The sequence below is a fragment of the Schistocerca americana genome, chromosome 5 (genome assembly GCF_021461395.2).
Source record: "Schistocerca americana isolate TAMUIC-IGC-003095 chromosome 5, iqSchAmer2.1, whole genome shotgun sequence".
Lineage (NCBI taxonomy): Eukaryota > Metazoa > Arthropoda > Insecta > Orthoptera > Acrididae > Schistocerca > Schistocerca americana.
The window spans coordinates 463,681,986-463,695,886 of NC_060123.1; the positions used below are offsets into that span (position 1 = coordinate 463,681,986).

A 13,901-nucleotide genomic window follows, 5' to 3' on the forward strand; every position below is an offset into this window, starting at 1 on the left:
GTTATAAACAAATTTAGAAATGTAATTGTTACCTGTAACATAATTAGTCAGAAAATGTTATATTAACTCGTAACGAAGTTGAAAATAGGTTCACCTTGTTCTGCACTGAGATTGTAAATTTTTAGCAACGTGTATCTCATATTCGGTTTAACTTTTAATTGTGATTTTACATAAAATTGTAATTTTCGTTGTAGGTAATTGTTAACAAAAGTATAAATAGAGGTCACGCAGGCGCCTTGGGGCACTCGTTTTTTGGCTAGGGTTGCAAGCAAATGTGTTGTAGGCTCACTCGTTTGTTGATTGTTGTGAACTCTGTGTCGTTTGATGTCAACTTTGGGTACATGTGATGTAACTGGTATAGTTCACCAGGCTCGGACACCAGAGTCCTGAAAATATATTGGTGTTAAAACTGCACTGTACTTTGGAATTTATTTGGGAGTCTTCTGCAATCCTTTTCATAGGCTGCACAGCGACGAGACGAATCCAGGAATTTTACAACACCCCGAGAACTAAACAACTCTCACTGTTGGTAGAATTGACGTGAAAACAACAGCACATCGACTGGGCATTTCACTCAAAACTCAAAACATTTGCAATGCAGAGGTGGGAAAATATAAACATCTCAAACTGGAGAAAACAACTTTGGGATCTCCTAAAACTACTTTATTCAGTCATGTGTACATATTGAATCATTGTAAGTCGTGGGAGGAGACAAATCATTAAGTTATCATACTTTGTGAAGTTTCTTCCAGTAACGTCATATAAAATACTGTTCCACAAGATGGTCAATTCTGTGGTTTGCCACAGTTTGGCATTGGAGATTCATGCAAGGAGACAGTTGGTTGTCTGCCACTCATGTCCATTTAGAATGCTGCACAGTGATTGCACTAACAGAATACTATAAAAACTACACATGTATCCTAAGAAGAGTGATAAGACAAGCAAAAAGGATGCAGAATGATGAGTACATTGACAAATCCAGCAATAAAGTAAAAGCAATGTGGAATATCATAAAAAGGGAAAGAGGGGAAATGAAAGCTTCACACACGAACATAGAAATCAAACTCAACAATGAATCTATATCTAATCCTGAAGTTGTGGTGAACTCTTTCAACAATTTCTTTACAAGCATAGCTGAAAAACTGGTCCAAAATAATCCTAACACAAATTACCAACCAGAAAACCAAAAATATCACACATGTGCAGAGTCAATTTTCATTACCAAAGTCACTGAAAACGATGTTGCAAAAGCCCTCAGAGAGTTAAAAAATTCATATTCAGCTGGAATTGATGGTATCCCAGCAGCTATAATCAAAAATTGTGAACACACAATTGCTGAACCATTAACTCACCTCTGTGACTGTTCTTTCCAGGCAGGTATCTTCCCTGAAGCTCTGAAACTCTCTAAAGTAATTCCTGTCTTCAAAAAAGGTGATAATAAAGATATGAATAACTACAGGCCTATCTCAATCTCATCCTGCTTTTCTAAAGTTTTTGAAAAAATAATGTCCAAAAAAATGATGGACTTCATTGAAAAAAAAAAAAGATTTACTAAGTTTAGCTCAACATGGGTTCAGAAGCAACAAATCTACTGAAACTGCAGTGTATGATTGCATAAATACGCTTTTAGAACTGTTAGATAGAAAATAACCCATAACAGCCATATTTCTGGATCTGTCAAAGGCTTTTGACACTGTTGACCACAAAATATTACTGGGAAAACTAGAACACTACGGTATCAGAGGAATTGCAAACAACTGGATTGCTACATTCCTAACCAATCAGATGCAGAGAGTCAGCATGAAATATACTAGTAGACAAAGAAACTCAATAACCGAAATACTATCAAGTAATAAAACTGTATAGCAAGGTGTTCCACAGGGCTCAGTATTGGGACCCCTACTTTTCCTCCTGTATATTAATGACTTGAGCCTGAATGTTGATGCACACAAAACAATAATATTTGCTGATGACACAACTGTACTCCTCAAAGGGGAGAATACAGAGGCTGTGCAAAAAGCTGTGAACTTGGCTACTGATCAACTCAGCAACTGGACAAAAATCAACAGATTAGCTATCAACACCAAAAAGACAGCTTCCATGAACTTCCACACAACACAAAATGCAAATTCCTCTCAGCCATTTGTCACTATAAATAACCAGTCAATAGATACCAACACTGTTTTCAAATTCCTAAGTCTGTGGGTTCAAGATAACCTGAAATGGAATACACATACAGGAAAGGTAAATGCCAGGATTTGTACTGGCTGTTATGCATTGAGTGTACTGAAAACATGTGCTAGCCTGAAAACATTAACCTGTGCATGCTACACTTACATACAAGCCCACCTAAAATATGGTGTAATATTCTGGGGAAATTCTCCAACTGCTCTGAGCACATTCAGAATCCAGAAGAGAGCAATGAGGATTATTACTGGGAGCAAACCCAGAGACTCCTGCAAACTCATCTTCAGAAAGTTGGAAATCCTTACACTGCCTTGCCTCTACATTCTTGAGACTCTAAAATTTTTCAGAAAACACATAGTGCCAACTGACCCCAGAGTCGTAAAAAATAATGAAATACATGAACACACCAGGAAAAACGCAAACCTGCATGTTATACGTACAAACACTCAACTGTGTAAAAAGAGAGTTTTCCATATGGGCCTCCAACTGTTCAACAATCTTCCCACTAGTATTAAGTCCATCAAAGACAACATAAAATTTAGCAAAGCCGTGAAGTCATATTTGTTGTGTCACTGTTTTTACTCTGTAAATGAATACTTAGAACAGTAATCTTGCTGTTTGTGATAAATTGAAAACATTGAGCAATATAATATATTAGGATACTATAGGCCTACGTTAATATATGTTAACAATGTTAAATGACATTTTCCGACATCTGCAACACACTGTGTACCATCAGATGGCATGGAATAAAATAAATAAATCAATAAAAACATTGCTGATATACAACATGTGTGGTTTCACATGTGGTTGTACCTTAAATTGGATAGGAAATGGCTGTGATTGGACTGTAGCAGGATGTGGGATAGGCCTTGCACTTGGGTTGTCCTCAAAGAAATGACCTACGGGGTGCAAAACTGAACAAGGATATTGTGTAGGTTATGTGGATGGCGAAATACTACTTTTCGTGATGTGAGTAGGGGTTTGGGTAGTATATCCCTCATTTCAGGGCACCAAAAGAAGTAGTCAAAGCCCTGGTGAAGGATGTGGTTGAGCTTTTCAAGGCCAAGATGATCCTGGGTGATTAGAGGATTGCTGGTAGGCAGGTGGTCAACAGGTTTTCTTATCTCAGAGGAGGAGATGTCAGGGAGATCTGTTTATATATGAACTGAATAGGACATTGTCTGTCAATAATGGCTCTTGTAAGGTTATTGATATATTTCAACATTTCCACTGCTGGTGCGGTGTCCATGGATGGTGAGGCTGTAAGGAAGAGAGTTTTTGAGATGGAACTGGTGACAGCTGTCAAAGTGGAGGTACTGTTGGTGGTTGATTTGCTTGATATGAATGAGGGGTGTTCAAAAAGAAATCATCTGGAGGCATAATTAAAGAAACCAGTACCTGTATGTTAGAAGTATTGACTCTGGCTGTTGAGACACTTGTCCCACTGTGACACAAGGCGGTGAATGGCTGTCTCATAAAATTCCCGGGGCCACAATGTTAACCAGTTCCACACATACAGCTGGACATTGTCATCTGAGGTGAATCATTTGCCCCTCAGAGCCTTTTCAAGGGGACCAAAAATGGCATAATCACAGGGACAACAGTGAATGCCCAGCGGTACTCACAAACCTTGACCACCCTTTGCCAAGCGATCAAATCAAAATGACCAGGCAATCTCACCTGTGGGGTCATTCTGCTCCACGACAATGCAAAGTCTCATTCAGCCAACACAGTTGCAGCACTCCTGCAGAAATTCAAATGAGAGGTTTTCAGACACCCCCTATACAGTCCGAACCCCTCTCCCTGTGATTATGCCATTTTTGGTCCCCTTAAAAAGGCTCTGAGGGGCGAACGATTCACCTCAGATGACAACGTCCAGCTGTATGTGCGGAACTGGTTAACATTGCAGCCATGGGAATTTTATGAGACAGCTGTTCACTGCTTTGTGTCACAGTGGGGCAAGCGTCTCAACAGCCAGGATCAATACTTCTAACATACAGATACTGGTTTCTGTAATTATGCCTCCAGCTGGTTGGTTGGTTGGTTTGTGGGATTAAAGGGATCAGACTCCTACGGTCATCCGTCCCTGCCTCCAGCTCATTTCTTTTTGAACACCCCTTATATTTATGGAACAATCTGAGAGGTGGACGTCAACAACTAGCACAATGGCTCATTGAGTTGAGAAGCAGGAAGGGAAGGGGATTTGGGAGTGGGTGTTGAGGGTATGGAGGAAAGGCAGTAGGTTTCCCTTGCCAGAGCCAAAATCATGAAAATGTCATCAATGAATCGGAACCAGACAAGGAGTTTCATGTATTGATTGCATATGAAGTATTCCTCCAGATGGCCAACAAACAATTTGGCTTAGAATGGTGACAAGCGAGCACCCAAAACAATAACATGGATGTGTTTATAGATTTGGACTTTGAATGTGAAATGGTTGTGGCTCAGGATATAATTGGGCAGGAGGATGAGGAAAGAGGTGGTGGGTTTGGTAATAGGGAAACATTGGTATCAGAAAAACACTGAAATGTCTGTTGTGATAGTATACCAAGCCCCACAAACTACTGGTAGCAGTAAGACATGCCTTCCATAACTTGATAGCTAAGATCAGCTACCCAGCAATTATCATGGGAGAGTGCAGTGGCCATAGTAAAGCATGGGAAGGTGTTAGAATGGGGCGGTGGGCACATTTGAGCTTGATGTGTTGCATGACTAATTTAGTAATTCTGAATGACAATTCTGCCACTAGAATATCAAGACCAGGGAAACCCCAGTTGGTGGGAGATGTGATCCTAGCATCCCCTCAGTTGACACTGCCTGTTCCTCAGGACGCTGGGGTTTCAGGCCACTTTCCAATATGTAGACAATATGGAAATGGTAGGTATTACTGTTGACATCATAGTATAAGGCAACTGGGGATGGCAGAGAAAGAACTCATGTCATACATTGAATACAGATATGTGGAGGAAGACTACAAAGGATTAGTACAGGTTATTGAAATGGCAGTGACGACACAGATACCACTCATCACGCATGCTAGGCAAAAGATGGGGAAGGTATACTGATAGTGGAGCGAGGAATACCAAGCTGCAACTTCAGAAAGGAAAGGAGCACAAATAGACAAAAAAAAAATAGTATGAAGGGAAACATCATTTGATTTAAAGCATTTCAGGGAAAGGTGAAAAGAAAGCTTAATGAAAAGATAATATACAAATGGGCAGAGTACTGCACTGAGTTAAAACATTATTTATTTATTTACATGTCAAGTTCCATAGGACCAAATTGAAGAGCAAGTCTCCAAGGTCATGAAATTACAACATAAAAGTAATAACAAATAAAAATAATTGTTTATGAACCCAAAGAAGTCAGTCCATAAGTTTAAGTAAATGCAACCAACAATACAACAAGAATCAGCTTAATTTTTCTAGGAGCTCCTCGAGTGAATAGAAGGAGTGACCCATGAGGAAACTCTTCAGTTTCAATTTCAGAGCACGTGGATTACTGCTAAGATTTTTGAATTCGAGCGGTAGCTTATTGAAAATGGATGCAGCAGTATACTGCACACCTTTCTGCACAAGAGTTGAGGAAATCCGATCCAAAAGAAATGACAGTAAGGGGTGTGTGTGTGTGTGTTTTTATTGCCCGAGACGCCTGTTTCTGAGTCAAAAATATCCTTTTCGAATGGGAAGAGTTACCCCAAAATATAATACCATACAACATAAGCAAATGAAAATATGGTAAGCAAAGTAGAGTAATTTTTGGGTCAAACGATCACTCACTTCAGATACCATTCGAATAGTAAAAATGGCAGTATTAAGTCTTTGAACAAGATCCTAAACATGGGCTTTCCACGACAGCTTACTATCTATCTGAACACTTAGAAATTTGAACTGTTCAGTTTCACTAATCATATGCCCATTCTGTGAAATTAAAATGCCAAGTTTTGTAGAATTGTGTGTTAGAAACTGTAAAAACTTAGTCTTACTGTGATTTAACATTAGTTTATTTTCTACAAGCCATGAACTTATGTCATGAACTACACTGTTTGAAAGCAAGCCAATGTTGCACACACCACATCCTTTCCTACCAAGCTAGTGTCATCAGCAAACAGAAATATTTTAGAGTTACCCGTAATACTAGAGGGTATATCATTTATATAAATAAGGAACAGGAGTGGCCCCAACACTGGTCCCTGGGGCACCGCCCACTTGACTGTACCCCACTCAGACCCAACATCACAGCCATTCTCAACATTATGAATAATGTGACCTTTTGCTGTCTGTTGCTAAAGTAAGAGGTGAACCAATTGTGAGCTACTCCTCGTATTCCATAATGGTCCAACTTCTGGAGCAATATTTTGTGATCAATGCAATCAAATGCCTTAGTTAAATCAAAAAATATGCCAAGCATTCGAAACATTTTGTTTAATCCATCCAGTACCTCACAGAGAAAAGAGAATATAGCACTTTCAGTTGTTAAATGACTGCTAAAGCCAAACTGCACATTTGACAGCAAATTGTGTGATATAAAATGATCAATTATGCGAGATATACACAGCCTTTTAAATAACTTATGCAAACAATGATGGCATAGAAATAGGTCTAAAATTATCCTCATTATCCCTTTCCCCCTTTTTATAGAGCGGCTTTAGTATTGAGTACTTTAATTGTTCAGGAAACTGAGCATTCCTAAAGGAAAAATTACGAATATGGCTAATTACAGGACTAACATGTGCAGCAAAGTACTTTAATATTCTGCTAGGCACTCCATCATAAACCCCAGTATTGACAATCTGGAAACAAATTTGACGGTTCCATAAGAATATGTATGTGTACCCCTTCACACTGACAAACTGCCTAGGGCAGAGGAAATATTATTTGGGATAAACCCTCCAGTGGTAGAGAACGTGACTGAAACTGACCAATTCGAAAACAATGACATCAGCTAATACAACCTTTCACATTAACCAAGCTAGAAGTCAAATCATCCAAAAGTAAAGCACCCAAACTGGATAATATCTGCTGTCCCATGATCAAGTTCTTGTCTTCAAGGGACAAACATGTTATTACACATCTTAAACACTTTTTGGAAGGAGTGCGTTAAGATTGCAGATGTTGTGACTCACCGATCATTTAAAGTGCGTCCGCGAAATTATGCGTGTCCTCTACATGCGGCGCTGTCTGCCAGCCATGCAGCAGCCGCGCCACCTAAGCGGCCAGCCAGCCAGCGGCCGCTAGACTTGGACTCAGTGCTCATTCGAATGTAACCGTGTTCACATGTCTTGCTTTGTCAACCTGCTCAGTGACTTATATGTGTTGTGTCGTTTTGAAATATATGTGTTCAATTTGACGTTATAACGGCAGATATGAAAAAAATATGCACTGTGCCCATTTTAAAGAAAGAGAAAGACACATCATCAGCTGATTAATGTAGATTGATATGGTTATTATCCTGCACACACATAACATTTTGGAACATTTGGTTGAAACATGTTTGGAATGGTATGTAGACCATTTCGAATTAGTACCCAATTCTCAACTTGATTTCGAATGTGGACAGGGCACAATATACATGTTATTGCATCTAGTAGTAGACTTACAGTTGTGTAAGTCCATGAATAAATATTTAATGCATTTTATACAGATTTAAGTCATCCTTATGGCAAAGTCTCTGTACCTACTGTTGCTCAAGAACTGAGACACTTGCAGATTCTCCAAAGTTTTGCCTGCAGTGTTCTGTCTCTGTTTCAGGTTAGGAGGTTAATAGCATTTTTGGATCAGGGCACTATCGGACCGAGGCTGACCAGGATGGGGCTGGCACAAGGATCAGTTCTCTCTTCCTTGTTGTTTAACATTTACACCAGTGATCTCCTAAATATTTTGTCAGGTAGAATCCGTGTATTCCAATATGCTGACAGTCTGTGAATTTATGCTTTTGATGCTTCCTTGGAGGCCATTAAAAATAACTTGAGTGGAACAATACATCACTTTGGACACTGGTTACAGAACAGATGTACCATTTTACCTAGTAAGTTGGCAGTCGGTATATACTCATGATACAGATTCAAAACAATTGAAGCAATATGACAAAGTTTCCTTTTAAAGGGTGTGTCAGATACCTGGGCCTTCCTATAGACAACAAACTTTGATGGCCCCACCATATAGCCCATGTCAAATGCTCTAAATATACTTCGTGCCAAGATGCAAACAACTTGCGGTATGGATCCTGTAATAGCTCTACATATGTTTTGTGCACTGATGCCCCCTCACCTAGATTACACCTGCATGCTGTAAGGTAGATCCTCCAGCCAGGAGATGCAGATAGTCGACAGATATCAATACAAAGCATTACTATTGTGTGTAGGGCTCCTTGGATCTAACCTGATGAATGAACTATTAGCTGAAATAATGGAAGCACTCTTATCAGCACATAAACAACTTCTCAGCAGAAAATTTATTCTGAAACACCTACAATGCTTGTGGCATGTGGTGACAAAAAAAAAATTGTGACTATACAGTGTGATGCTACAGCAGCCATTAATGGATCCATAAGTCAACACCACCACTTGTGAAGGCATTTTCAACACTTGGCAAGTACCAGAATATCATTCAAAGAATGTGATTACTACCCTACTATGAGTAAGAGAACAAACATATAAGCCCGACAGTATACTGATGCATTAATGTAGATTACTCTGGAAACCCACTAATCAATAACAGTAATTTGGAAAGCCTTTTTGAATAATGGGCATGTTCCACTTGTGTGTATACCAACGGATCTAAATACAAATATCCCATTGGCTGTGCCTATGTGGATATTAAAAATAAAAAGAATTAACTATTTCACCTACAAAAAGAAGCATCAATTTACAAGGACAAACTCATAGCCATTGAATAGACATTAGCTAATGGCATGACCATAGCAACTATCCATATTGTAATACTTAGAGACTCGCTTGCCATGATGCAAACACTGTCCTCAATTGGTAAGGACAAAGGGAGCTATTATTTACCATACTAAATAGCTGCTGCTGTATCAACACCATGTTGGAGGTAACACTTGTGTGGATCAAGGGCCATGCTGGGATTCTGAGTAATGAGATAAACGACCAGTTTGTAAAAAATGCAACAATGATTCGTATTAAGAGTGATGCATCCCAATGAATAATTTCATTGCAGTAGTTAGAGACATGGCCAGAAATGAATGGAACAAGGTGTGGGAGACTTTAAATCTGCAAAAAGGCACCTAGTACACATAAATCTACCTGGGCTTTGAAGGCCTCATGGTATGCTGAAGAGTGGGTTGTGAAATGCAACTCTGCTGATATAAGTAATGAGAGATAGTCCATGAGAATCATAGCCAGGTTGAAATTCAACATCCAATGACAAAAGCACTGTGAAAACATGAGCACTGTGGTCTATGTGTGGCCCAAACAAGTTAAAAGAAACGGTCAATGACTTGTACATTTTTATGATTAATTGTACGAATGATTCATGAAACATGGTGCTAACCAATTAATTAATCCCTTATCAATGAACCGAACTCTGCCACTTGCATTACCTACAAAGGAGTCTATGTGATCATTTCATTTCATATCCTTACAAACTGACTTAGCGATGTGGCACAGTGGTTAGCACTCTGGGCTTGCATTTGGGAGGACAACAGTTCAAACCCATGTCCGGCCACCCACATTTAGGTTTTCTGTGATTTTCCAAAACTGCTTCAGGAAAATGCCAGAATGGTTCCTTTGAAAGGACATGGCCGATTTCCTTCCACATCTTGACACAATCCAAGCTTGTGCTCTGTCTCTAATGACCTCAATGTCAACAAGACATTAATCCCAATCTTCCTTCCTTCTGCAAATTGTTATACTAACGGATTTGGTTCAGTTGATTGATTGTAATTGTGACTTGCTGACATTGTAGTCATAGGATACTGTGGTGTGCAATTTCTGAACATTTAAATCAAGTTGCCAGTCTTTGCATCACTTTGAAACCTTATCCAGATTTGACTGACTATCTGTGAAACTTTTTTCAGACAGTGCTTCATTACAGACAACTGTGTCATCTGCAAAAATCTGAGATTACTAGTAATATCGTTGTGGCCGTTAATATACATCATTAACAGCTAGGACCTCAGGACACATGAGACTCTCCATCCCAGATAAAATGCTGTGCCCTCCCTGCCAAGAAAACCTCAATCCAATCACAAATTTTACTTGATAGCCCATATTTCCTATTTATTTATATGTATATTATGTACATATTTTTATGCAAGTGAGATACTAGAATGTGCAACGAGTTAAAGAATATATAACTGTAGGTTACATAGAACATAGGGCAACGGCCTTGCTGCACGGGATACACCGGTTCCCGTGAGATCACCGAAGTTAAGCGCTGTCGGGCATGGTCGGCACTTGGATGGGTGACCATCCAGGCCGCCATGCGCTGTTGCCATTTTTCAGGGTGCACTCAGCCTCGTGATGCCAATTGAGGAGCTACTCGACCAAACAGTAGCAGCTTCGGTCTAGAATACCATCATAACGACCGGGAGAGCAGTGTGCTGACCCCACGCCCCTCCTATCTGCATCCTCCACTGAGGATGACACGGCGGTCGGATGGTCACGGTAGGCCATTCGTGGCCTGAAGACGGAGTGCTTAGGTTACGTAGAACATAGTACAGTTAATTTACAGAAACAGTTTGAGAGAACATAACAACATAAAACAATCAAAAGAGAAGCAAAGTTAAAAGAATCATACAAGCTATGACACATGTTGCACAACACAGAATAAAAAAAAAGTAAAAATGTATGCATAAAGTCTATATGTCGCTACTAAAATTTTATCTACTGAATAAAAAGTGTTATCAACTAAATACCTCTTTCTTTTATCTCTAAGTAATGCTCTGTTAATATGTAGGCCACTGATTTAATTTGGCAATATGTTAAATATTTTAATACTGGAATACTGTACAATTCTTTGAACAATAAAGCAGAAGTGGTACTGGTTGAGATCTTTTTCAGAAGTCAAGGAATACTGTGCCTATCTGACTGCCCTGATCCATGGCTTTCAGCAAGTCATATGCAAGTGAGAAAAGCTCAAGTTGGGTTTTGCAGGACTAATGTTTTGTAAACACATTCTGGTTGGCACACAGAAGGTCATTCTCTTTGAGATACATTGTTATGTCTGAGCTCAAAATGTGTTCTAAGTTTCTACGTTCTAAGATTCTACAACAAATGGATGTCAAGGACAATGGACAGTAGTTTTGTGCATCACTGCTGCTACCCTTCTGTAGACAAATGTGACCTATACACTCTTCCAGTTACTGAAGGACTGACAGTGTGTTATAGTTGAAACAACAGGGTCTAACTCTGCCACAAATTCTGTACAGAATCTGACTGGAATTCCAATGGACCCTGGAACTTTGTTCAGTTTTATAGAGTTCAGTTATTTCTTAATACCTATCACTCAATTTAGCAGTGGAAAAAGAATCAGACTGGGGCAATACACCTGGATTTTCCTTTGTAAACGAACATTTGAGAACAGCATTCAGAATTCCTTAGTTTGTTTCTCTGTCCTCAGTTTTAGTTGCTGTGTCATCCATGAGTGTCTCCACACTAACTTTGGTGATACTAACAGCCTTTATGTATGCTAGATCTTTTTGGATTTTTGAAAGATCTTTCAATAAAATTCTTCTACAGAAGTGTTCAAAGTCTTCAAACATTGCCCTCTTGAGAGCTGAACATCTTTTATTTATCATTTCTCTGTCTATAGCCATAAGCCATGTATGGAAGTGAAACATGGATGATAAATAGTTTGGACGAGAAGAGAATAGAAGCTTTTGAAATGTGGTGCTACAGAAGAATGCTGAAGATTAGATAGGTAGATCACATAACTAATGAGGAGGTGTTGAATAGGATTGGGGAGAGGAGAAGTTTGTGGCACAACTTGACTAGAAGAAGGGATTGGTTGGTAGGACATGTTCTGAGGCATCAAGGGATCACCAATTTAGTATTGGAGGGCAGCATGGAGGGTAAAAATCGTAGAGGGAGACCAAGAGATGAAAACACTAAGCAGATTCAGAAGGATGTAGGCTGCAGTACGTACTGGGAGATGAAGCAGCTTGCACAGCATAGAGTAGCATGGAGAGCTGCATCAAACCAGTCTCAGGACTGAAGACAATAATAACAGCCATATGCTTTGTTTCACACCTATTGTACACTAGTCTCTGATTCTTTAGAAGTTTCTACACAGTGCCTGCATACCATGAATGTCAATGGTATTATTTTTCCAATGAGTGGTCAACTATTCTTCTAAACTTGAACCACAGTTCTTCTACATGCTCCTGCTCAGAACGAAATGTTTCAAGTTCCTTCTTGAGACATGACATTGCTGCCCCTTTGTCTAGTTTACTGAACATAAAAATCTTTTTTTTATTTCTACTTTTTCTGTTGCGCTTTGTATGTTGGTAATCATTGTTGCTAGAATTGCCCTTTGATCACTGGTACCAGTTTCAACGCGACATCTTGAAAAAGTTCAGGTCTATTTGTTGCCATTAGATACAATACATTTCCATTTTGAGAGGGTTTCTATAGTATCTGTTCTATGAAGTTTTCAGAGAAGCCATTTAGTAGTGTTCTGGATCATGCCCACCATTTTCAAAACTCTAATTATATCAGTTACCTGTGGGGAGGTTAAAGTCTCCTCCAGTGATGACAGAGTGGTTGAGGACCTGCATACTAGTGAACTGAGATTTTCTTTAAAGTTTTTTCTTAAGTTTTGGGGATGAGCCTAGAGTCCAATCGAAAGATCCAATGCTGTAGGGAAAAAGTTCAGAATTTGCCACTACACAGTGCATAAACAAAACTCTAATTATATTAATTGCCTTTGGGGAGGGTAAAGTCTCCTCCAATGATGACAGAGTGGTTGAGGAACTGCATACTAGTGAACTGAGATTTTTTAAAAGTTTTTTCTTAAGTTTTGGGGATGAGCCTAGAGTCCAATGGAAAGATCCAATGCTGTGAGAAAAAGTTCAGAATTTTCCACTGCACAGTTCATAAACAAATATACCCTATTTGACCATTACATTTCTCACACGAAAGTTTACAGTTTAATTTGTGACAGGATGCTGATAAATTATGATCCAGTATATACCAAAAGTGATCTATACTTTTCCTACATAATTTTGATTGAGAAATAACTTAATATACGCACTACTGTCTTTTGTAAGAGATCATTATTTGAAAGTGTGGAATGATCTTAGGGTAACATTCTGCAACCACACTCTCCACGAGTCTGCATAAGGTGAAATATTTGGGTTTATACCTATCACATCTACAAGTACTCAAACAAAAGTACAAAGTACAAAACAAAGGAGAAGGTTTGATTAATTTATCAGTTGAAATGATGCTCATCCTCACACTTTTAATTTACAGTGCCAAAAGACTAAACATTTTGCAAAGTATTTTTCATGGATTAAGGATTTATGAATAACCATGTATGTTCTGCTATATCTTCAACAAGAAACTTTTCGTTTGTTTCATAAAACTAAGAGCTGCTTTTGCCTTGTTTCAGAAGAGGTCAAGACAGAAGAAGACGGGACAGTTCTACAGGACAACTGTGAACACTGTGATACAACTGATTAAGATCATGCACTGCAAACTATGAACAAGTCATTATATCTAAATTCAACTGTCAAAAAGAAAGGTTGTT

General features: G+C 39.0%; 1 protein-coding gene across 1 annotated transcript; it reads left to right on the forward strand.

Moving 5' to 3' along the window:
* Positions 1 to 7,629: 7,629 nt before the first annotated feature.
* LOC124616437 lies at positions 7,630 to 8,114 on the forward strand. Its single transcript, XM_047144745.1, has 2 exons — positions 7,630 to 7,795; positions 7,834 to 8,114. Exons 1-2 carry the CDS (start codon positions 7,630 to 7,632, stop codon positions 8,112 to 8,114), a joined length of 447 nt encoding a protein of 148 aa, XP_047000701.1.
* The last annotated feature ends 5,787 nt before the right edge of the window (positions 8,115 to 13,901 follow it).